Source organism: Protopterus annectens, chromosome 1.part0 (assembly GCF_019279795.1).
Source record: "Protopterus annectens isolate FY-2018-M chromosome 1.part0, PAN1.0, whole genome shotgun sequence".
Classification (NCBI taxonomy): domain Eukaryota; kingdom Metazoa; phylum Chordata; order Ceratodontiformes; family Protopteridae; genus Protopterus; species Protopterus annectens.
In genome coordinates, this window is record NC_056725.1 from 125534238 (window position 1) to 125558671 (window position 24434).

At 39.6% G+C, this 24434-nt stretch overlaps 1 protein-coding gene across 1 annotated transcript in view; it reads right to left on the reverse strand.

The window, feature by feature from the left end:
• The window catches only part of LOC122793396 (nesprin-1-like), an 876647-nt gene that overhangs the window by 384640 nt on the left and 467573 nt on the right, over positions 1–24434 (reverse strand). The window contains exon 23 of the mRNA XM_044061803.1: positions 15955–16113. Within this exon, the coding sequence (XP_043917738.1) occupies positions 15955–16113 (159 nt within the window). The remainder of the gene's footprint in view (positions 1–15954; positions 16114–24434) is intronic.

The window sequence follows — 24434 nt, forward strand, 5'->3', positions numbered from 1 at the left end:
CAGGGGTGAGGGGATTCTGCCTCTCACAATATTCCAGTTGTCAAACTTTACTTCTTTTTTTATCCAGAAGTAGCAGAACTAAATGAATCTGAGTATGGGATGGATATCACAAACACAGCCATCCATCCACATAGTAATCCTTCACAATTTTCTTCACTAATGGAAAATAATAACAATGCAGTGGTAGGTAGAAATTATAGGTTCATAGGTTGATACTAGGCTATCGGCATTAGGGCCTATATAAGCCTAGCCATAACAATTCCCTGGCTATTTCTTCCCACAATATTTACTTTCCTGGACCCCTGTCTAGCAGGGTGGCTGACATGATCCCCGGGGTGAATTTCCTATCTCCCATCCAATCATCAAGGTTCCTTTTGAAGAGGGCCAAAGAGGCGCTCTGCTTGACATGTATGGACAGTCTATTCCAGAGTCTGGGGAGTCTCTGGGTCAGGAACTTATCACTCCAGCATGTTTTGTTCATTCTGATGACAAGGTTTAGATCACTGGAGCGTGTGGCTGTAAGGGATTGGGATTTCTTTAAGTGTATCATGTCCAACAGCTCTGGGTTTGACATGGCCTTGTATGTTAAGCAGAGATCGCCTCTGAGTAGACGATATGCGACAGAGTATAGCTGGAGTTGTTTTTAGATGGTCAGCATAGGGCATCTGCTTTAGGCCTGTGATTCTTTTAGTGAGGTATTTCTGCAGCCTTTGCAGTTGTTGCAGATGTCTGAGAGGTACATACCAAACAGGGCATTGTATTCTATAATAGGTCTAATGAGGAATGAGTTCAGTGGGACAATGACCTCCTTTTTTCTGGATGAAAAGCCCTTAGTGATGAGGTGTGCCACATAGAAGGATTTCCTGACTGTTGTGGTGATGTGATTATCAAAGGTGAGACCACTGTCCACCTGTGTCCCTAAGTCTGTTATCACACTTTCGGTGTTTAGTGTACTGCCACCTATGTGGTGATTCACGGGTAAATGTTTTTTCCCAAATGGGATTACTACACATTTCATGGCATTGAGCTTGAGCCCATGGCTCTGGCACCAAACATCTGTTTCTGTAAGGCCCTTTTGTAGAATATCCACATCATTTGGGGATTCAGTAATGGTTCCCAGTTTGCAGTCATCTGCAAACTTTGTTAGCTAGAGTCCCTTAGTGTTGGCCTGTACTTCAGAGAAGTAGATGCCAAACAAGAGCAGTCCCGGGACTGAACCCTGAGGTACTCCACTTGTCACTTGTCTGTAGCTGGACTTGGAGTTGGCTACTTTTACAATATGGGTTCTGTTAGTAAGCCAAGTGGCAACCCATCGAGTGACATAGGGATTAATGCCCAGGTTAGTAAGTTTATCTATGATTCCAGAGTGGGGGATGGTGTTGAAGGCCTTGGCGAGGTCCAGATAGGCTGTGTGCACCACCTTACCCTCATCCACAGCTCTGGAGACTGATTCAAAGAAGTCAATCAGGTTCAGGAGACACGATCAGCCCTACACAAACCCAAACTGGGTGGGGTCCAGTGTTTAAAGGTTGCCAATATCTTTGTTTATAAGTTCCATGATAATACGTTTCATGGCCTTGCAGATCAGGCTCATCAGACTAATTAGGCAGTAGTACCCAGGATCCAAGGTGGATCCCCCCTTGTGGAGTGGGATAACTGTAGCTGTGCCCCACTCAGTTGGCACGAAGCCTGAGGGGAGGCTATGATTAAACATGACACTTAGGAACCTATGAACAACATGAAGGCTTTACTGAAACTACTGTGTGACTGAGGTGGAGTTGAGAAGTTCTGGTAGCATGCTTTTAATGAATTATCTAGTGTTCTGTTAATATTTTAACAACACCCAATTCTGCCTATATGCAATGCCGGCTTTGTGAGGTATGATCCTTTTTATTCGCTTCCGGGTAAAATGTGAAATATGACCATCTATAGATTTATGAAACAGCCTTTACTATTATTAATAAATATCATTTCTGTTTAAAAAAAAATAAATAAGAACAGCAACACACCTGAGTAAAGACGGGAGAGACACAGAACAATCCAAGTACAAAATATAGTATGGGAAGTGAGGTAAAACCACATAATGGCAAAGAGGTCATAAGTGAGGATTAGCTTCCTGGCGTTTTCATTAGATCATCAGTTCACTGTCTGTACAGAACTGCTTGTGGAATGAATGCAGCTATGGTACATTTGTATACGAGGGGGAGAGCAGGAAAACTCCAGGGAATTATAACACTGCCAGGGAAGTCAAGAATACAGCCCCAGTGGAAAGGCTGGTTGCTTTCTTAGAAGAAAATAATTAACACCAAAAAAGGATTCATGCCAAGAAGGAGCTGTCAGACAAATATGGAAAACTTAACAAGGGAGTATCAATAGACCTGGTCATCCTGGAATTCAGCAGGGCCTCAGATTTGGTCCTGCCTAAGAGGCTAGGAAAACTGAAGGAGTTGGGAGTATAATCAAGACTAAGAGAATGGATTGCACTAGAACAGGGAAGGCAGTGATGACATGGCTAATGGCAGGAAATGGGAAACAGAGTAGTGGAGAAGTACACGGGATGGGCTTGGTTCCACTATAAAGTAGATATAGCTCTTCCCCAGTTACAAAATTGAATAAATGAATAAATTTCAAATAAAGAACAGGCTCATTGTTTATGTTTTTAACACAAAATAAGGGGTACTGGAAGATGATGGGGAAAGAGTCTGATGAAGGATTTGGAAAGGCTGGACGAGGAGACTGGACGCTGACAGCTGAGGTTCAGTGTACACAAACACCACAGTAGAAATGCCAGTTTGGCGATATGGAAGTAATGCCAAAAGAGCAAGAATACTGACCATTCCTGGACTGGATTATTAGAAGCAGAGAGAGAGCTCTGTAGCCCTACAGCCCCTGGGGAAAAAAAACAGAATAATCTCCAGAAGCACAAAAATAATGACTTGAGGCTTACCAGGCCTTGGTCAAATCACACTGCAAGTACCATATGCAGTTCTGAAACCATGCAAGGAAAGGAATGTCAGGCTACTGGAAGGAAGTAGAAAGAAATCCACAAGAAAGGTATATGGAAAGAAAGGGAAGGATATGACAGGAGACAACAGAAGCTAAAAAGAAGTTATGTACTCACCATAACGTTCCATGTGAGTTGTTTATCTCGCCTTTATTCTCACTGATGGGTTTGTGCCGATCCTCGGCTCAGACACGGCCGATAGCAAGCCCAAGGTTTGCAGTAGCTTAAGATCAAGTCCTTTATCCCATGATGCACTGCTGGAATTACCTCAGATCTTGTTTGCTGCGTGTATATATACCCCTATAAGGGGAGCACTCCCCAGAAAGAAAGAAAAAGTATTGAACAACCGGGATGATACTAGCATCTAGGTCAACTGTCAGCCAGGAGGGGGACAGAGGGAGGGACGTGAGAATAAAGGTGAGATAAATAACTCACATGGAACGGTATGGTGAGTACATAACATCTTTATATGAAGTTGTTAAATCTTGCCGCTTATTCTCACTGATGGGTAGCGTCCCCAGCACCCACAATCCTGGGTGGCTCACGGGAGTACATTTTTCAGGACCGTGGAACCAAAAGAAGACCTGCCCCTGGAAGCCTTATCTACTTTGTAATGAGTGATAAAGGTATGAGGCTTAGACCAAGTGGCTGCAGCACAAATGTTGTCAAGGGGCAATTTAGCTTGAAAAGCAGAAGAAGTAGAAACGGCTCTGGTTGAATGAGCCTTTGCTTTGTGTGGCAAAGGTATGTTAGCATTTGCATGAACAAAATGAGATACAATCCGATAACCATTTTGAAAGGGTTGTTTTAGCCACTGGTCTAACTTTTCTGGCCTCCAAAAGGATACAAAGAGTTGATCTGATTTTGTAATATCCTTAGTTCTATCAAGATAAAATCTGAGCTGTCTGTGTACGTCAAGTTTGTGCAGCATGTATTCCAATTTGTTGGAATGATTGGGGAAAAAAGACTGGCAACTCAATGACCTGATTGATATTGGACTCAGAACAGACTTTAGGCAAAAAGGAGGAGTTTGTTCTGAGAGATACTCTATCAGCATGGAAAATCATGTAAGGAGGTCTGATAGATAAAGCTTGAAGTTCTGACACTCTGCGGGCAGAAGTAATGGCCACTAGAAAAATAGTTTTCCAGGACAAAAATTTGAGATCAGAAGATGATGCTGGTTCGAAGGGGGGAGAATTACTCCAGGGAGAATAAGGGATTTTGACAGGAGGTCTCATGTGAAAAATACCTTTGAGAAAAACCTTAGATAACTTATGGGCCATAATAGTTAACCCATCGAATCCAAGGTGGAAATTTGATATGGCGGCTAACTGAACCTGAACTGTGGCAGCTGCTGCTCCTTCCTTAAAAATCATTGTCAAGAACTCTAAAATGGATGACAAAGGAGCTCAAAAAGGGTCAATTTTTTGAATACTGGCCCAAATGGAGAACCTTTTCCACTTATTGCGATATAGTTTTCTGGTGGATGGCTTATGAGAAGACAATAGAATTTGTCTTGTGTCATCTGAGAGTAAATGAAGCCTGGCTAGTTCGGGAAGTTGATCAGCTAAGCAGTCAACTTTAGAGACTGCGATGAAGGATGGAGGTCCCCTGACGGGTGTGTCAGGAGGTCTGGAACTGGGTCCAGGATCCATGGATCCTCCAGCAGATGATGGTAAAGGAAAGGGAACCAAATCTGTCGAGGCCAATGGGGGGCTATGAGGATAACAGTCCTTCCCAGTGATTTATCTTTCTGTAAAAACCTGGGTATCAATGGAATTAGTGGGAATGCACATAGGAGACCCGGAGGCCAATCGTGTACGAGTGCGTCTCTCGGGGGATGTCCCGGAGGTGGTGTTAGGGCAAAGTAGCTTCTGCATTTGGTATTGATGTGACTGACAAAGAGGTCACAGCAAGGCTGGCCCCATTTGTGGAAAATCAAGTCCGCAACGTGTTGGTTGAGAGACCACTCATGAGGCAACAGGATTGCCCCTTCTCAGCTTGTCTGCTATCACATTGGATTTCCCCGGGATGTGCATTGCTAGCAGAAAATGCTGGGATGACACAGCCCATTGCCATACCCTGAGGGCATCTCGACAAAGGGGATAAGACTTGGATCCACCCTGTTTGTTCAAGTACCAGACCACTGACATGTTGTCTGTCTGAATTGCAATTGTCCCTAGAGGAAGAGAGTCCTGGAAGTACTGCAGCACCAGAAGTACTGCTCTCAACTCCAGAACACTGATATGTAGATGTGACTCTTGATGCGTCCATGTCCCTTGGGCAGTGTTTCCCTGAAAATGCCCCCCACCCTATCAGGCAAGCATCCGTGGTCACAGTGGCTACTGGGGGGGAGGGGGCACAAAGGGTCTTCCTATTGTGACATGAAGAGATGTCAACCACCACCGAAGGTCTCTCTTGCAAGAATTTGTGATGAGAATTATATGGTTCATTAGTAATTTCTGGTAAGACCATTGAGCGAACAGGACCCATTGAAGAATTCGCATATGCATCCTTGCGAGTGGAATGGCTAGAATTGCTGCCACCATCAAACCTAGCACCTTCAAGACCTCTGCGGCTGTAGCTCTATTCTTTGACTGGAAGACGTAGAGCTGTGGTTGAGGTATCTAACTCTGCTCCTATAAAGACGGTATGCTGCGATGGCAACAAGGCAGGCTTTTCGAAGTTGACTGTAATACCTAAGTGGTGGCAGAGTATCAGAGTAGATTGTGTTGCCTGAATCAATTGATTACTGGTGGTAGCGGTGAGGAGCCAATCGTCTAGATATGGAAACACCTGGAATCCTAGATGCCTCAGGTGAGCCATAACCACTGCCATGCATTTGGTGAACACTCTGGGGGCTGTAGTGAGACCAAAGGGCAGGGCTGAAAACTGGTAGTGATTGGCTCCCAGCTGAAAATGCAGGTGATCTCTGGAGCATCTGTCCATCTTTATGTGGTAGTACGCATCCTTGAGATCAATGGAGCACATCCAATCACCTTTTCTTAGGAAGGGAAGAATGGCCTGAAGCATGACCATTCGGAACTTCTCTTTTTTACAAATTGGTTGAGTCTGCTGAGGTCCAAGATAGGTCTCCAGTCTCCTGTTTTCTTTGGAACCAAAAAGAATCTTGAATAAGTTCCGAATCCAACTTGGTCTCCTGGGACTGGCTGGATGACTCTTTTTTTCTAACAACTTGCGGACCTCTAAAGTTGCTTGTTCCCTGAGACTGGGTGGAACATCCGGGATTCTGTTTACAGGAGTGGGAGGGGAAGAGAACGGTATGAAATACCCTCTGGAAATGATGCTTTTTTACCCATTTATCAGACATTATGCTTAGCCAGGCTTCTGGGTACGAAGATAAGCAACCCCTGATTGCCTCCAGAGCTGGACAGCCGGGTCTCCTTTCAGGAGCACTGGTAGGGCAGACCAGAGAACTGGCCTCTGTCACCCTGCTGTTGCGGACCCCCCCCTGCTGCGCGGGTGGCATCTTCCATTATAACCCCCTCCTCTGCCTCTAGAGGGGGTTTCTCCACGTGTGCCCTGAAAGGCTCCCTGTGCTTTTTGGAGCCACATTTTTCCGCCCTTAAGGCCCTTGGGATAGGGCCGAGTAGGGGTAGAAAAACAGACTCCAACAGCAGATAGAGACTTGCCTTCCTGCTCAGACCTGGTTAGAGTTTCCTCTACCTTGGGCCCCAAAAAGGGATGAGCCATCAAATGGGGTGTTGATAAAGGAAGACTTGAAAGGCTCCAGAAAGGAACAGAGATGCATCCAGGCTTGTCTAGGCAGAGCAATGCCTGAACTAGCAGCTCTACTCGAACCATCAGCTGCGTAAGATATGAGATGCATGGACGAGTTCACAATCGAGTTTAGGGTAGCGAGCTGTCTGTTAACTTTATCGGCAACCCCTGCAGCTACCGTACCCTGGAGAGTATCTCCTAGCTCTTTCAGGAGAGCTCTTTGTAATCTTGTAAAATGGGTTAAATAGTTCAGTGATCAAAGGGAAAAGGTCGCTGAACTAAATATGCATTTCCTATATCTATCCATGATCCTAGAATCTCTGTTAGGAGGATGGATAGATGAGGACGTCTCAGATGTTTCCTTTTTGGTGGCTGCAGCCACCACCATGGCATCAGCAGGCACTCCCTTAGTCAAAAAGGCTTTGTCCACTGGGGCAGAGATGAACTTATTTGGCTTTTGAGGGACAGGTTCCATGGCCTCCGGAGACTCCCACTCCTTACGAGAGATCAGCTCCATGAGCGTATCATAAGGCGGAGACACCCAAGAAGTGAAAGGTTGAGACCCAAAAGCCTTCAACAGCACTAACTCATCTTCAGTAGGGCTTTTGGACTGCCAACTGCCCCTCTGATTAAGGATCTCTAATATCTCTGCAAAGGAGATATCCTCAGAGGGGGATCGAAGGGACCCTTCTGACTCATCCAAGTCAGTGTCAGATGTCAAAGACTCCTGTGGGGAGTCCAAGTGCCTCCTCTTGCACAGTCTCTTCCTAGGTACCTCCTCAGTGGGGGTATCTGGGGAGGTCTCAGAAGAGCAGGGGGCACCCTGTGGGGCTATTTGAGGCTCAGGGTCTCTACGCTGGGGTGGACTGGTAGAAGCAGGAGTGGACACAGGCTTTTGAGGGGAGGAGGAAGCCAAGCCTGATGCTGATGATGTCTTTGGAGACAGGACTCTCCTCATGGCATCGAACACACCATGGCTCTGATAATAAGGGGTAGATGGATCCAAAGGGACCATCTGATCCTCCCGCACAGAGGCCTTGGGCTTAGAGCCCAAGGTAGGAGCCAAGCTCATCCAAGCCGAAGCCCCAAGAGGAAGAGTCGGCACCAACAAATCGATATGACTATCCTCCCCGGACCTGACAGGAGAGTGTCAGCTCCTAGAGTCCCCGGTCGGCGCCGAGGACATCCGAGTAGATGGAACCGATAACACCGGTGCAGGTCTCAGCTCCACAGGCTCAACAACTATCAGGTCAGATCCTTCGGCTCCGAAAGTCCAGTAGAGCTCAGTGGAGGACTAGTCAAGTCCGGGTTAATGGTCTTCGGCTCCGACGAAGGCGTCGGAGCCGACAACAATTTAGCAAGGCCTGGTGCCCGTAAAAGCTTCTGCACTAGCCGGTCCATATCCATATCTGAGAGGCTGACAGAAGACTTTGAGGAGTGCACCGAAGGTGCTGATTGCAGCAGAGGAAATGAGGGAATCTCAGAGACCAGTTCCAAAGCTGTGAGCTGGCTCTGAACAGAAGAAACACTCGGTTCCGAGGACACTGGAACCAATGACCCTACACCCTCCATTTGTTTAGTCTTTTTGGATACTTTTGAGTCACCTGAGGACTTGGAAGACTTTGAGGATCTACTAGCACCATCCTGGTCACCCAATGCTTCAGAGAAAGGGTTCTGAAGCAAGCCCCTATTCACTAATTTCCTCCTTCTCTCTAAAAGTACCCTGGAGGAGAAGTGACAGATACTGCAAGAGTCTTGGAGGTGTTTAGCCCCCAGACAATAAACACATTGAACATGGCCGTCAGTGACTGACAGTTTTTGTCTACAATCCGGACATTTTTTGAAGCCAGATTTTGGATGTGGCTTCTCTTTCTCGTCCGACATCTCTATTATCAAATTAAACAATTTTAGACAATTGAAACAACACACTTAAGAAATTATCTACCAAAGTGCTCCTAAGAATGTGGTTAAATACAAGGCCAACTCTTAGGCCAACACTATAGAAAAACAGAAGCCAACACAGGGCACTTATCTAAAACTAAGTCTAAAACTGTAGAGATTATATATATATATATATATATATATATATATATATATATATATATATATATATATATATATATCTACTATCCAATCAAGAAGTCAAGAAAAAAAGTTTTTAAACTTGCAAATAGATGAATATATCGATTAATAATGGTCCGAGCTATCTGGAACACTGAGATCTGTGCCATGGCAAACTAGATCTGAGGTAATTCCAGCAGTGCATCATGGGATAAGGGGCTTGGTCTAGAGCTACTGGCAAACCTTGAGCTTTGCTATCAGCCGTGTCAGAGCCGAGGATCGGCTCCAAACCCATCAGTGAGAATAAATGGCGAGATTTAACAACTTCACATTATTTATTTCACCAAACACCAGAATATGCACAGGGGCAGGGGACATGATGTGGGTACACACATTCATGTTAGGTGGGTATGAAGTCCTGCCCTGAACAGGGAGAACAGAACATAGAGGAGGGGGAACAGGCAGCAGATTACAGGAATCTGCTATTCCTTGGATTCACAAACATGCTTCATCATGAAGGAGACTGTGTGCCCATGGAATAGATTAAAGTAGTGGATGGTGAAAGTGAGTCCACAAAGCCAGTCAAGAGGATGTGCTAAGAAATGAGGAAAGGTAGAAGGATAAATGCATAAGGCTTATTGTCCATTCTGCTATTAGTCAATTGTAAGGTAATAAGATAATGTAATAGAAAAAAAAAACAGCTAATACTTTCATAAAGTACTATAGTCAAGAAAAAAAACAAATTTAGTTTAAATAATGTATATAAGCTACTTACTTATCTTGTTACATTTTCTGAATTTTTGATATTAGCTAAATCTCAAAGGTGGAAAGTAATAATATAACATTCTTTGATTATATCTAAAACTTGAATGGAATGAAAAAAATTATGAATGTAATGTCAATAAGCCAACATGTGATAACTCAGCTACAATACATAGCAAATGTAATTACAAAAAAAAAAAAAAAACTTTACAAAATGCAAAGACATATTGTTATAGAGACAAGGGGTGAAATCTATATAGTTAAAGATGTCACAAAGAAAATCAAAATCTCAAGTTCCATGTGGTTAGATAACATGCTAGTTGGTTTTCTATACAGAATCAAGGAAAACCTAACTAACCCCCTATAAAATATGTTAAAATGTAATCAAGTGGACATGTCCGTAATGTATGAGGACAGACTATATTTGGTACTAGTTTTCAGAGTAATGTCACATCAGACCGAAACAATTTTAGATGCATCAGTCATATTTATATTGTATGTAAAATCATAAAATATATCACAATGGAGGTTATCCAAAATGACATATTTCTGATAACTATGGAACAATATGGGTCTGTTCAAGGGAGATTTTGCTTTTTTAATCATGTGTCATTCTTTGAAAAGGTAAAGGAAGCACATCATGAAGCTCTGATGGTATATAGCGATCATCTTGACTTTGCAAAGGTGTTCAGTACTATCCCACATAAAGGAATAATTCACAAATGAAAAGCTTTAAATGTCAGTCTATATGTCATTTAATAAGTACAACTATAGTTAAGCAACACAAGCAAAAATAGGTAATTACAGAGATGTGTGCTGCAGCCACATCTTTTTGGCTATTCTCAAATATCAAAGTTAGGAATAGGTTTTGGATGACCAAATATGTTTATGATTACAATTAAAGTAATGTGTGTATTTCAGGTCAATTATGCTGAAGGTCTCCAAAATGGTCCATAATGTAACTATTTGCTGAAATAGTAATTATTTCACCTTTAATGTCAGTAAATATAGTATAATGAGACATGGCAATAAATGGCTGAATCTTAAAAAATCTCCCCATCATTAAAGATCTTGTAACAATGGTACACAACAATTTAAAGTGTATTCCAGCCACAATTAGAAGAGCACATTATGCTGACTGTCTAAATCTAAGAGATATGTGCAGTCATTCCATATAGATCAATATACCTCTTTACACCTGGCTGAACTTGCCCATGACTGAATACAACTTCACATTCTGTAGCCTTTGAACAAGCTGCAAAACACAACTTGAAAAGGTACAATCAAAGAAATCTCATACGGCTAGCAAGTTTGAACTGTTTATGACATTAGATTTCAAAGGATTCTTGGTCATTTTTGTCAAGAGTAAATCATTTACAGTGCTGATAGTTTCTTTCTAACCATAGATGTGAGGGACTTGTATTCTTCCATTCCCCATACAGTGGCACTGGACTGGATCCCCACTTTGATGAATTCTAAAGGAGCACCTAAAGAGGAGATACAATTGGGCAATGAATTGCTGGATATTATTTTATCCAGCAATTATGCATCCTTCAACAGTAAGTACTACCTACAAAAAATAGGGGTACCTATGGGATCTCCATGTGGTGCTAGTGTAGCTAATTTGGTGATGGCATTTTGGGAAAGGGAATACGTATTTACATATCCTTTGTTCCAGGATACAGTTCTGTTGTACACACGCTTCCTGGATGACATTTTTATCATCCTAAAAAGTGACAAAATTACAGCGGACCAATTTTACATCACTTCAACTCTTCTACTGATTTCTTAAAATTCACTTTCAACGTGGAAAGTGATAACTTTTCTTATTTGGATGTAGATCTCTCAAAAGATAGAAAAGCTAACTGTTACATAGCTAGAATCCGCCGTAAAGAAACATTCTCTAACAGCTACCTCCAGTTCAACAGTTGTCACCCCTTCTCCCAAAAGAAATCTATCATCAAGGGACAACTGGTGAGAGCTGTGAGAATGGTGACCAGAGACAGTGATTTTGTCAACGAATGTAAATTCATGGAGGGTCTTTTTCTAAGGAGAGGGTACCCGGCTGACCTAATTTTGGATTTGGTTTGTCAAGTCCATAATAAGCGGGTGTCAGGTTTCTATGTAACTATACTAAATTCTTCTAACACCAGTGAGAAATCCAGTACACCTGTCAAGGCAGCCAAGACAATCCACCCCTACAGCTTTATACTTACCTACAATGTGGATGTGAAAGATATCATTTCAATCATCCATAAAAATTGGAGTTACCTTATGCAAGATGGGTTGTGTATTGTGACTGCAAAGGAACTCCCCAAAATAACATTCAGGAGGGGTAAAAATCTAAAAAATATCTTAGAGTCCAAGTATGAACCTATGTTGACAAGATCAGGCATGTTCAAATGTAACATGTGCCGGTACTGTAAGTATATTACGGTGGGTTCATCTTTTGTCATCAGAGACTCTAGATATAAAATACAAGGCAAGTTTAACTGTTCCAGTTCAGGAGTCGTCTATCTAGCTCGGTGTTCCCACTGCCCAGTTTTCTATATCGGCAAGACTGACAGAAAATTAAACGAGCGTATCTATGAACACACATACGCTATTAGAAAAGGTAAGGTGGAAAATGCCTTGGCAAAGCATGTAAAGGAACATCCTCTCCACCTTTTTTCATTCACTATCATTGATCACGTTCGGTCGGATGGCAGGGGTGCTGTTGATTCTCTCATTCTAGAGGCAAGAGAACTGCTTTGACAACTAAGATTGGATGCCTGCCACTACCCGGGCATTAATGATAGATTATCCATTTCTTGCATATTGAGATTAAAGAGCCTCACTAGATAGGGCTCAGTATTCATTCATTTTTATTTTTATTAGCAGTGGGGATTAGATACACATTATATAACAGAACAGCATCAGAATTAACTAGTAGGATCTCAAAGGCATGTGTATGTTGCCTTTTTTCATTTATCATTTTTTATTCATCATTTCATTCATTTTTGTTATTTATTACACTTCCATATTAAGTAAAAGTAAAAATATATCGTAATTTGTATGATAGATGTGTTTATTCAACAAGATTTCATACAGTGTTTTTTTTAACGTTTTTGTTAAACATTTCAGAGGTTTTTAAAATGTTATTAACCTGTTTACCGCTTTAATGACAATGAAAGGATATTTAAATGAGTGGTGTTAAAGTGACGTTTCCGTTTCATGCATTTTGTGTTTCTGAGGATGTTGGTGAATTTTAACCTGACGAAAAGCTCGCAGGAAGCTTAAATTTTATTAATAAAGACTGTATTTCTCTACTGAAGTGTTTCCGGTTACTATTTCGGATGTTTTTGAGGAGTGAAGGAGCGTAGTTATCTTTTATTTTGGTACAGTATTTGTGCATGTACTTGGTCTGTCGAAGTATTATATTAATCTCTCAGGGGTATAGACGATCTCTAATTCTGCTTAATTTCCAAGTTTATGTATGGAAGATACAAGTAATACCAGATCAGGAAACCCAATATTAAAAATAAATATTAGTCAGAAAAAAGTGAACCTACTTATGAACGTATGAGTAGCATGTTCAGACAGGTACAGAATAACATACAGGTTCACAGGTTCATAGCTAAGTACTAAGCTGGTTGCCCGTGCAGGCCATTTTAATCCTAGCTAGTTTCCTTTTTTATGCTCAAAATAACCTATCGCATTTGGTTACAGATTTGCCTTAACCATCCCATGATCGATAATTATATATTACCCAAATGATAATAACTGGGAACATAACATAGATAATTTGAGGTGAGCCATGCATGGGATAAAGCATTTAGGAGCTGTCTCTGTCCATTAATAGTACAGGGGGCAGCCTTGGGGTAAATTTTCTGTTTCCCATCAATAGATTCAAGTTGTAGATGAATACAGACAGGTATGAACTGTGTTTTATGTGGATGGGGAGTCTGTTCCACAACAGTGGTATCCTCTGTGAGATATACCTGTCCCTGCAAACTATTCTGTTGGTGTTGCAGAAGATGTTTATATCCCTAGACTGAGTATTTCTGGTGCCAACTGACTTGCTGATGTGCAGTAAATCCATAAGTAATGGATCAGAAGATATCTTGTATGCCAGACACTGATCATCTCATAGCAGTCTGTAGAAACGTAAGTAACTTTAGTAACTTTGTAAGACACACAGGCATGAAAATAACTTAACTTTAATAAGTTCAGAAATAGGCTTGTGTATTTGTTCAAAAGCTGTTTTAACTTACTACAAGCAGGCATGTGCACTTTGTCAAAACCTAATTAATTTTAGCTTACCAAAGTTAGTTAAGCTATTATATTCTTGTTTGTCTCTGCTTTTACATTAAAGACCACATTCCCTTGTACACCACGAAAATGCGATTAAATTCAGAAAGTAACAAGTTCAAGGATACATTCTCACTGCTTTAGGTCACTTTTTTCCTACCGTGGCTAAAGCCACAGCCACTATTAGCTGATGCTAAAAAGGGAAAAATAATGAAGTTCCACAAAGACTCTGATCTAATGGAATGTTAAAGCATGATGGTGGATACATACAGTTCCATATCCAAGAAGGTTTGGAAAACATGTTAGAGAAAGCTCCAGAATACAACATATGACCAGAAGGCTAGAGACGAGGGTAGTGACAGTCATGTTATTCATGCAATGACAGAAATGTTGTCAATAATGCCAGGATGTTCTGACTGCAACTCCAAAGACATACAGGCTTGGATCACTATGGATATGGACAACAATTGTTGATCATTAACATATTTAATGTAGAGATTGGACGCTGCATGTAACAGCAGGAGAATTAAGACATCTTAGTTGCCAAACACTACAAAGAGCAAGCTTGTGATACTACTGGTGATGGAACTGATTATCAAAAGATCTACAATCCCTTCGAATTATACTGTTCTGGTTAGAGAAGAAATGAGGAACAACAGGAAAAGGGTGATCTCTCCAATGGAAATCAGACATGCACATTTAAAATAAAGATCAACACAAATGGAAACAACATAATTTAAGAGCAACACATGCATCTATAGTACTATGCTAAGTTTACTATAAGGCTATTCAGGACAGAATAATTTAATATGTTAATAAAGTGCTACCACAATTACTCTAACTGAGCTGTTATGGCATTTTTGTTTTCTTAAGTGAAAGAAATTATATGGATTACTGGTCCACATAATCAGTAATCTTTGGTACATTTCTTCAGTGCTGGAACCAGTAAACAATTACACACACACACACACACACACACACACACACACACACACACACACACACACACACATACATACACACACACACACACACACACACACACACACACACACACACGCGGAATTTGATCATCACATACATGCAAACATACAAACCCACATGCACACTCATGTACACAGACACTCACACAAACCCACATGCCACTCATGCACACAGACACTCACACAAACACACACACGCATGCACATGAACACACACAAGCACACTCTCACACACACACACACACACACACACACACACACACACACACACACACACACACACACACACACACACACACATTCGCACACACATGCTTCATGATTTATCAGCTCCAATTCACATATTAATTTTAAAGCAAAACATAAGACTCTCCACCTTTTAAGACAGAATATTTATTATTTAAATTTGTGTGAAAAAATTCCAACTATACTCCTCTTGTGACTCTTACAATGCTGATAACTGTGTTTTTTTCTCATACTATCAAACAGAACTTCCTGGGTCTTAATATATATTAAAGACTAAGCTAATTATCTCATGCCTCCTGATTTTGCGTTACATTTAAGGAAGTACTGCTGTTTGGAATCAGATCTATAGAGAGATCTCTTCTGTGTCCTGTATAACAGCACACACATATGTGTACGCAGCTTGCACACAGAATCTGATATGTTGTAGAATATAGAATACAAAGCAAAAGCTCGTCTGATCTACATTCTCACCAGTCATTTGCAGGGTGAGAGAATTACCATATTTTAGGAGCGGTAAATGTAGACAAGATCCTTCTTTTGTTTCACTCCCATAAAACATGTTGAAACAAATGACTTTCCATTACTAGTTGGGCTGCTTACTGTACAGACAGACATCTGACACTGGGACCTCTCATTTACAAACAAATCTACAAACTGTACTACTTCTCAGACCTCCATGTACATCAGTAGGATCACTGTGTGTTCCTTTAGAAAAATGAACTTTATAAATAACAGAAGAATGACACAGAGCCACCAAAAATGCCACAACTCCGTCAAACAGTCATTACTAAGTTTAGTCATGTTACAGTGTAAGGCTCTCTTACTGTGATCACACTCTAAAGAGCTGTAAGAACATGCTTTGTTTACCCTGTGTTCTTTAATTAACTGTTCGCTGCCTGTAGTAATCAAAACTCTAGTTTCCCGTGCCAGCTCTGAGTTGCAGTCTTCTACAGATGCTGAAAGCCTGCTCTTCTCTAGTTCGATCTTCAATCGTAATAGGTGATATGGAGCTTCTGCCTGGAGATCCTGCAGTGGAATAACAAAACAAAATACAATCATGTAATCTTCAAAATAGGATTTTCTTTTAAATAACAAAGCTTAGTGTCACAAAACAACGTAATAGGACAGGTATGCACTATTTTCAAACTACTTTGCTTTACATGAGCATTTTACTGACAAAGTGATCATCTGCCATAACAAAATACTTGCTTTTGCCAAAACACGCCATCAAGGGCATGCAGAGTATGGACATTTATTATTGTAATTAACATACAGATAATCTGCTTCTCATTTTTTCCTTAATTCTTTTGCTGTGCAGGCAGCTCAAATTTGCTATTGGACACTAACAGTCATTACTTTGATCAAAAGCATACTTTACACAGACACTCTATTGCAATGCACTTTTTTAAAGGTAAATAATACTAATAATATAAATTATTATTATCATTATTAATGTTATTAAATAATATATGCAAAGAATGTACCCTTGCTGGCATTTCTAATCAAAACAAACAAGTGACAGTGCCACTGATATGCCTACAAAAGTCTCTTCATTAATACAAAGGACCAGTGGATACAAGTGTATAGCCAGGCATACACCTTGTAAGCCATGTAGATTCTAAGAGTGCACCAGCAGTGATCCATTTGTTTCTACAGATTTCCCTTTTCTTCATCTTGCTCTGACCACAGAGTTGATATATGTAAGTTTGTGATCTGTGGTGATGGTGGTGGTGGTGGGTGGGTGTTGGTGGGAGTGAGGGGGGTAGGCCTGCCACCCTGCAAAAAATGTTTACAATTAATTATTTAAAATGGGTTGAGTTTCCAACCATTTGTGCTCATTAAGCATGCCTGCTCATTTCAGTGTACTGCATGTATTCTGTTATTATAATATAAGCTTGTTGCCTTTATTTTTTACTGCATATCATTAGAAGTAGCTGAAAAGGGACTCATATGACAATTTCCTGCCTTCTCATTATCAACTATAGTCAAATAAAATCAAATAAGTAGCCTATTCAGGGACTTCTCATTGGTAGGTTTTAGCTATATACATAATAACTACATAGTTAAGATGACACCAAAAGACAGTTGGGTCAAAGGGAATAAGACCTTGGTACATATCTGAAATTCATGCCGTCATCTTTTACTGGAGAATACAAATCGTTTTGAATACTTACTACTGATTTTGCTTTAGAAAAACGAAAAAAAAAAACATGGTTGGTAAAAGAAGACTCTTATTTGCTGAAGAAGTATGCATAAGCAGCGTGAGCACATTGCATGTGTCTAGTTAACCTCTGAGTAAAGTGACACATGCGCAGGCTACATTCTCTACAACAGAAAAAAAAGTGAACTTTAATATTACCAGCGCAGAAGCTAGCATTGCTATATACAGTTTTATAATGTTTCCTATAAGAAGTGATAAAAAATAAAAAAAAAATAAGGCAAGCAATTTATTCTCTTCTCTGTCGCATGATCAGAGGATCACAGCATCTTGATTATTTATAAGTAGCTTTTCTAGGCTTCATTGAGGTAGAATTAGTTAAGTTCAGTTACCTGGTATGGAAGTTTACAGAATAATCTTCTAGGAAAAGAAGATAGATAGAAAATACTGTCACTCTGTTCTCTGATATTCTGCAAGGGATGCAGGAATACCTCTAGCCAACAAGACAAACAAAAGAACACATGTAGTCCAAACCTGAAGGAAAGGTCTAATGTGGGAGATTAGACTAAAAGAAAAAAAATCCAATTTTAACGATATCTGAAAAAATGGATTTTTAATAGTTGCTTAGAGTTGGTCAGAAAACGGTGGCTGTATCTTCTCATTAATGTTTTACTGATACACTGAGTGCACAGTACATTGGTGGCGTGAAGCAGAGTCACTGGATCCTTTGTTATGCAATTATTCACATTACTATATTTGACTTGATGGGGGAGACTGACACATTCATGGAAACCAGGCAATCAGCTAACATTTTAGGAGACCACATTTCAGTGAAGTGGATGTGGTCTGAACACTAGTAAGAAATAAAGGATCTTCATTCCAGTCTGATACCATGTTGAGCTTGTAGACTTAAACCACTAACATGCTGAGTAGCTTCAGAATCTCCCAGATGACTCTGAAGCTTGCCCCCCATTTGCTAAATGGTTTTAGTGGGATGCTCTCTAGAGGAGGAGCTCACTTTCCTATAACTGTGCAGATGGCAGTGTTGCTCTGGAACAGCAAGATCTTTAAGCTCTACTGCTGGGGTGGATGTGCCTCCTAGAGTTATACCAATATGAACAATATTTAGATACCAGAATGTTGGACCTGTTGCTTTTAAACTCACCAGTCAACATTCAATAAGGAATATCAATGCAATGGGCTAGTATGGAACTGAATAGTTTCTAATATGATGAGTTTCTGGACCCCCTCTTTAAAAAAAAAAAAAAAAAAAAAGTCTAGGGATGATGTTGGTGATCTTTAAGGAATCATTTTTTTCAGGTGGTCCATTCTTGTCGTAGCAAAATGTAGGTCACAGTGTAGTTGTAGTGTTTTCACGTAAATATATGCAGAGATCATCCAATAATTAATTTATTAAGGGTCCATATTTTGAGGTGAGGTGCAAACATGAAGAATAAATGATTCATTGGCTTTTATGAATTTAAATTATATATTTATTTATGTTTGTTTGTTTGTTTATTTATGAACTTATTTAATTTAAGCCATTTTTATCTTAGCTTAGTTTCCGTTCTTTATTCCTATTTGAATCCCTAGCTGTCCTTCACAGATTACTGCATTTAGTTATGCTGCATGTTGTAATGATAATTTGGTTGTACTATAAATAACTGATGCATTTGCATTCCTAATAACCCTGTCTTTTGCGAAAGATTTTTATAGACCACAATCCAAGTCATAGGGGGAAAGCTAACAGTACAAGGAGCAGCAGGGCTAAAAAAAAAAAACAAAAGAAAAAAACAAAGAATTTCCAAGCATACTTAAATATGCTACTACCATTTAAGCAATTTCACATTACACAAACAGTAATTCCCCGGTACATTGTAAATGTTGAGAACAGTACTCATGCAAACATCAACAAACCTGTCACAGTATTAGAAACCATAATCATATGGAGAAATTTTTAGAAAAGGCAAAGCTAAACACATAATGTGTGGAGAATTTTCTTCCAGAGGTAGAATGATGCTGAATTATCTAAGAATAAAAATAAGTGGACATGGTAAGAAGATATCAACTGTATAAAACAGTACTTAGATGACAGGATCAAATCCCTGAGCCTAGAATGGAATGTTAACCTAAGCTATTTATTTTTATTTTACTTTACATTTGTTAACAGGAAGGATGAGCTGGTCCAAATGACTCTTTTCAGTCATGACCCAGGCCACAGTGTGGTTGTACTGCATGCTAAAATGAGCAGATACATTTAAATGTATAGATAAACATATAAAACAGCAATATAAATAGCTAATAATGCAAAACAAAATGCACTTATATTTAGGATGTAAAAAATAAAGGAGCAGAACAACTGATAGAAGTTATACTTGTACAACAGTTTAGAATGAAGCATAAAGAAGTAATGCTGGTGTGATGAGCACGTACTAAGTAAAATGTATGAAGCTCAAACAAACTTGAGACTGTTTGCAATAGCAGGGCATAAACCTTTCAGTGGTACAGCACAATTCTTTGTCACTGCCTCATATCAGCAGTATATTTTTAGCCTGCTCGGGCAATATTTCATTTACCAGATCTGCCAATTACACATAACGTAAACATCTGTTTATATTCAGGAGAAAATTTTGTCAAAAAGCCTTTTCTAATATTCTGACTCCATCATCTTCAGTGCAATGGACTGGTATATAATATAAGCCACAAAACAGATCTAAAAATAAAGACAATTAGAACTATAATGATGATAAATGAAAGGATGTCAGACATGAATTTTATTACCGGGACATGTTATGAAATGTTTGCTGACTGTGACATATTGCTGCTATAAAATGTTGAATCTGGAATAATTTCAAGTAATAACTCTGCGTTTCTGCCTTGACAGAAAGACAGGTGTCAAAACCGTATGTAAAGACCTTCTGAAAGATTAACTTAGTCCCTGACTTCACATCATTCACATCAAAACTAAAGGAAACCAGACAACTATATGAATAAGAAATTGCATGTGATCCACTTATTTTTCAAAACATGTCTACTAGTCCTCTACATTTTCTTTGAGAACAGCATCCGTATTATCTCTATCTCTTCGGTCATTCTCTTTTTTGGGCTATCTTCAATACAGTTCAGTTTATGATAGCAGAAAGTATGTTTCTATTAAAAATGAGCTCTTGACAAATACAATTCCTGGATACTAGTATAAATATATGCATCTAATCTAAAAAGCAAAAACAGTAGCTAGTTTACAACTCTCATGAAAAAAATTCTGTACAAAGTCAGACGTGTTAAACTTACATGTAGTAACACCTTTTTAAATAATCTATAAAGAGAGATAATTACAAGACTGCCCATATTCACCCTAGAAATATTTTGATGTTGGTATCCATAACAGAACGACAGCTCTAAATTTAAAAGTAGTGTGGCAGATGCTATAAATGTTGTCTTTATGCATCTCCTACAATCAGTATTCCAGCTTTTTCAAAACTCATTTTCAAAGTTTTTTACAAGCAATTAAAAATAAATATATATTTATATTTAAATACATTTAAATATATAATGCACACAAGCAAAAATACTGAAAAATATATAGAAATATCAACGTTCTCCAGAGACCATAACTGTTTCAATAAAATACTGCTCCAGTCAGAAACAAGATGAAAGTCTATTTAATACATAAAACAGCATAAGAACAATGATTTAATGTTCAACCATCCGATGATAGTGGCTATGGTTTCAATGTCTGCAACACTGACACTGAGCAGTGTGTGTAAGAAAAGCGTTGCCTTGACAGCATATGGAAAATGTACATTGCTCTCTCGAACTGGGAGCAGTAACAAATGCACAGAAATAAGCTTTCCACTGTATACCTGAAGGTGGCGCCAAAACAGTGGTTTATCAGCAGCTTCTCTACCACCTAATTAACACTATGTAAGAAAAGCCGAATTAGACACAAACAAAACCTTCTTCACAAAAGTGAAAGGACCTTTCAAATTGCCTCCAGTGTATTTTGACAAACGGGAATTAATACCATTATATTCTTTCAGATTGTGCATTCTTGGACTGTAGCTGTCCATTCATAATAAATATTGTGCTACTATTGTGCTTATGGTGGGTTCTCCCAGGGAATTCAGGGCATACTCCACAACAAACCCTTATGGAATTTATAGTTACTGCCCCAACCACCAAAACGTAGAACAAGGACCCTTGCCTTGTGACCAAAATGTAACTCAAATGGAAAAAAAAAAACACATGGATTCTTTGGACACTCCATATGAACAAAAAGGGGGGTGGGATAAGTACTTGTCATGCTCCTATTTAAATTGAGCTGTGGTTTCTGTCAACATGATCTTAACAGCCCAGTTAAACCTCTCAATGAAACCACTTATTTGAGGATGCCATAGGTAGTTTTCAACTGCTTTACCCTACAGCTCTTTCACAGACAAGTTAGCAGGTCTGACGTGAAGTATCTCAGTATTCCCCAGGGAAACTCTACCTTGCCAAAAAATTGTTAACATAATATTTGCTACCTTTTCTGTCATAAGCGAGAGCAAACCTACCTCTTCAGGGTACACAGCATAGTAGTCTAACAAAATCAAAACATACTTTTTACTTGTGGTGCTTGAGGTACAAAGAGGCTTTGCCATACTCATGGCTACCATTTGTAATGGTTACTCAAAAGCAGCTAGGGCTTCAAAGCTATCTATATGTTGTCTTCTGTCATACCACCATTATGACACTGCCCATGTGTCTTGCAGTCTACTCTCATTTATTTTCCAAAACATGGCACATAGAAATTCTGCATGAGCAACCATTTTGTGTCTTCATGCTCAGTTTACATGAAAAAAATAATAGGATGGGCTTTGGCCAAAAATGATAGATCGAAGGTAATTAGGACTATCAAATGCACAACTTCTCCATCTAGCCTACCTTCAGGAGTCCATTTGCTGTACAATACTGCAATGTCCCTTTATGCAGACTCCTTTAGCTCTTGACAGTCAGAAGCCTCATTTTCTACCTTCAACTTCTATAAGATGGGATCTGTGAGCTGTACTTTTTTCACCTTATTTATTTCTTTTGTGATCTTCTCAAGCCCTCATTAAAAAAAAAAAAAAAAAAAAAGATTTATCTTTTGAGAGCAGTGGCTCTAATGTAGGCTTGCTGGTACTACCCAGCTCCTGCCCTGAAGTAGCCACATTACCATTACTTTTACATGTGTTGGCCAATGGCTGATATGCCCCCAAAAGCTTTCCTCACACACACTCTTGTATCTACACATGGGAATGTGTAATATCATTTACATAAGGTTCTACACCATCAAGATAAAAATATCTCTGTTGGATATGATCATACACTGCCACCTGTGTACACCACTGCCTCGGCCTCCCTTCCCAGTCCAAATAAACTACGACCAATAAAACATAAAAATATGTCTTTCCAAGTACAGTGGAATATCCAGGTAAGGTTTGCTCCAACTGCAAGCATGATAACAGTAATCTCTGATCCAGTATACTTCACAGCAGTAGATTTTTTTCCCCTCTATGTGATAAGGAACAGGCTTTATGTTATCTGGAGCAACTGCAGTTTTAAGGTAATGCACCACGACTGTGATGACACATAGTACAATTGTGTAAGTAAACCTGTCAAAACAGTAAATATTTGAATGACCACTGCTGCAGTAAACATAGCTATATGGGTTATATCTATCCAAGGCTATAACAGCCAGCCAGGTTCCAAAGCTTCAGGGCACCATTCATGTGCTCAAACTTTAAGCAGCTTGAGCTGAGCTGCCTAAAACACAGGATTGAACACTAAACGTTTCAGAGCTTTCATGCCATCAGAGAGAGGGAAGCTGAGCCCTGAGAGGACATAGTTGGGAGTAAAAAATACACACACACACACACACACACACACACACACACACACACACACACACACACACACACACACACAAAAATATATCTATCTATATATATATATATATATATATATATCTATATCTATGGGGGTCTGCTTCTTTATATCGAAAGCACAGTTTAACGAATAGCAGTTGCCGAGCACACATCACTGAAAACACATCACACCATAATTACAAATCAACAAAACTCAATTAATCGAGATTAGCAACAGTTGATGATATACCACTGAAACCTTCATTAAGCTGCAGAATGGTAACTTGCTGTACTTCGTACTGAATGAAACATGGCGAGTCTGAATGAAAAGTACCCGGTTGTCCTTGGAGAAATGTATTATACAATCACCTCTCAAAAAGGTAAAGATATCCTAGTAATTGAAGGTTATACATATTACTTAGAACACAGTTCTAAAATGAGACAATACTGGTGCTGTACACATAAAGTACCTGAGAAATGTAAAGGGAAAGCTGTAACCACCTGCGTTACTGCTGCTGAAGTCAGTTACACATACCCATCCAGGTGACCCCACAGATGTTGAGAGATGTTCTGTGTGTTTCAATTTGAGACAATGAGACATCCTATCTAGAGACTCTGTATGTGTAATCGTTTATGATACAATGTCTTCCTCATCTTTAGAGTACCTAGCAGATGAGCATTGTTACAGCAAATCAGGAGAGCTAGACTAAAGTGTTCTGGCAGAGGATTACATAGTACTTTAACCCTGTTGAATTTGGATGTAGCAGTGTTTCCATTAAAAGGAGGTACGTTTGTGCAGAGACGGATGTGTGATACCATCAATGAAAACACTGTAGTAGTGTTTAGTGCTGTACAAAAATTGAAAGATTTAGCTATGTCTGATATTTGGTTAATGGACAGCACTTATTTCATGAGGGGCACCGCATGCCGGCAATTGTATACCATATATTCAATGGTCAGGTACGGAGCTTATAGTAAAAGTGTTCCATTACTTTTTTGTTTAATAAGTAAAAAGTAACTTAAATCTTATAATTTTATGTGGCTCTGCCTCTTTGAGCTGATGAATGACCATGGCTTAACGTATCAAGTGGGGTATATTTTATACAATTTTGAGGTGGTTGCTTTGAAAAACATCAAGTTGAATGTGAATGATATCACTTATAAAGGTTCCTTCTTTCTTTCAGGAGAAATCTTTGCAGAAAGGTCCAAATTTGGGATTAGGGTCTTTGTATAATTTTAGTATCACCTTCCAGATGGCAATGAAAAAGTTAGCAGCTCTAGTGTTTTTAATACAGGAAGATGTG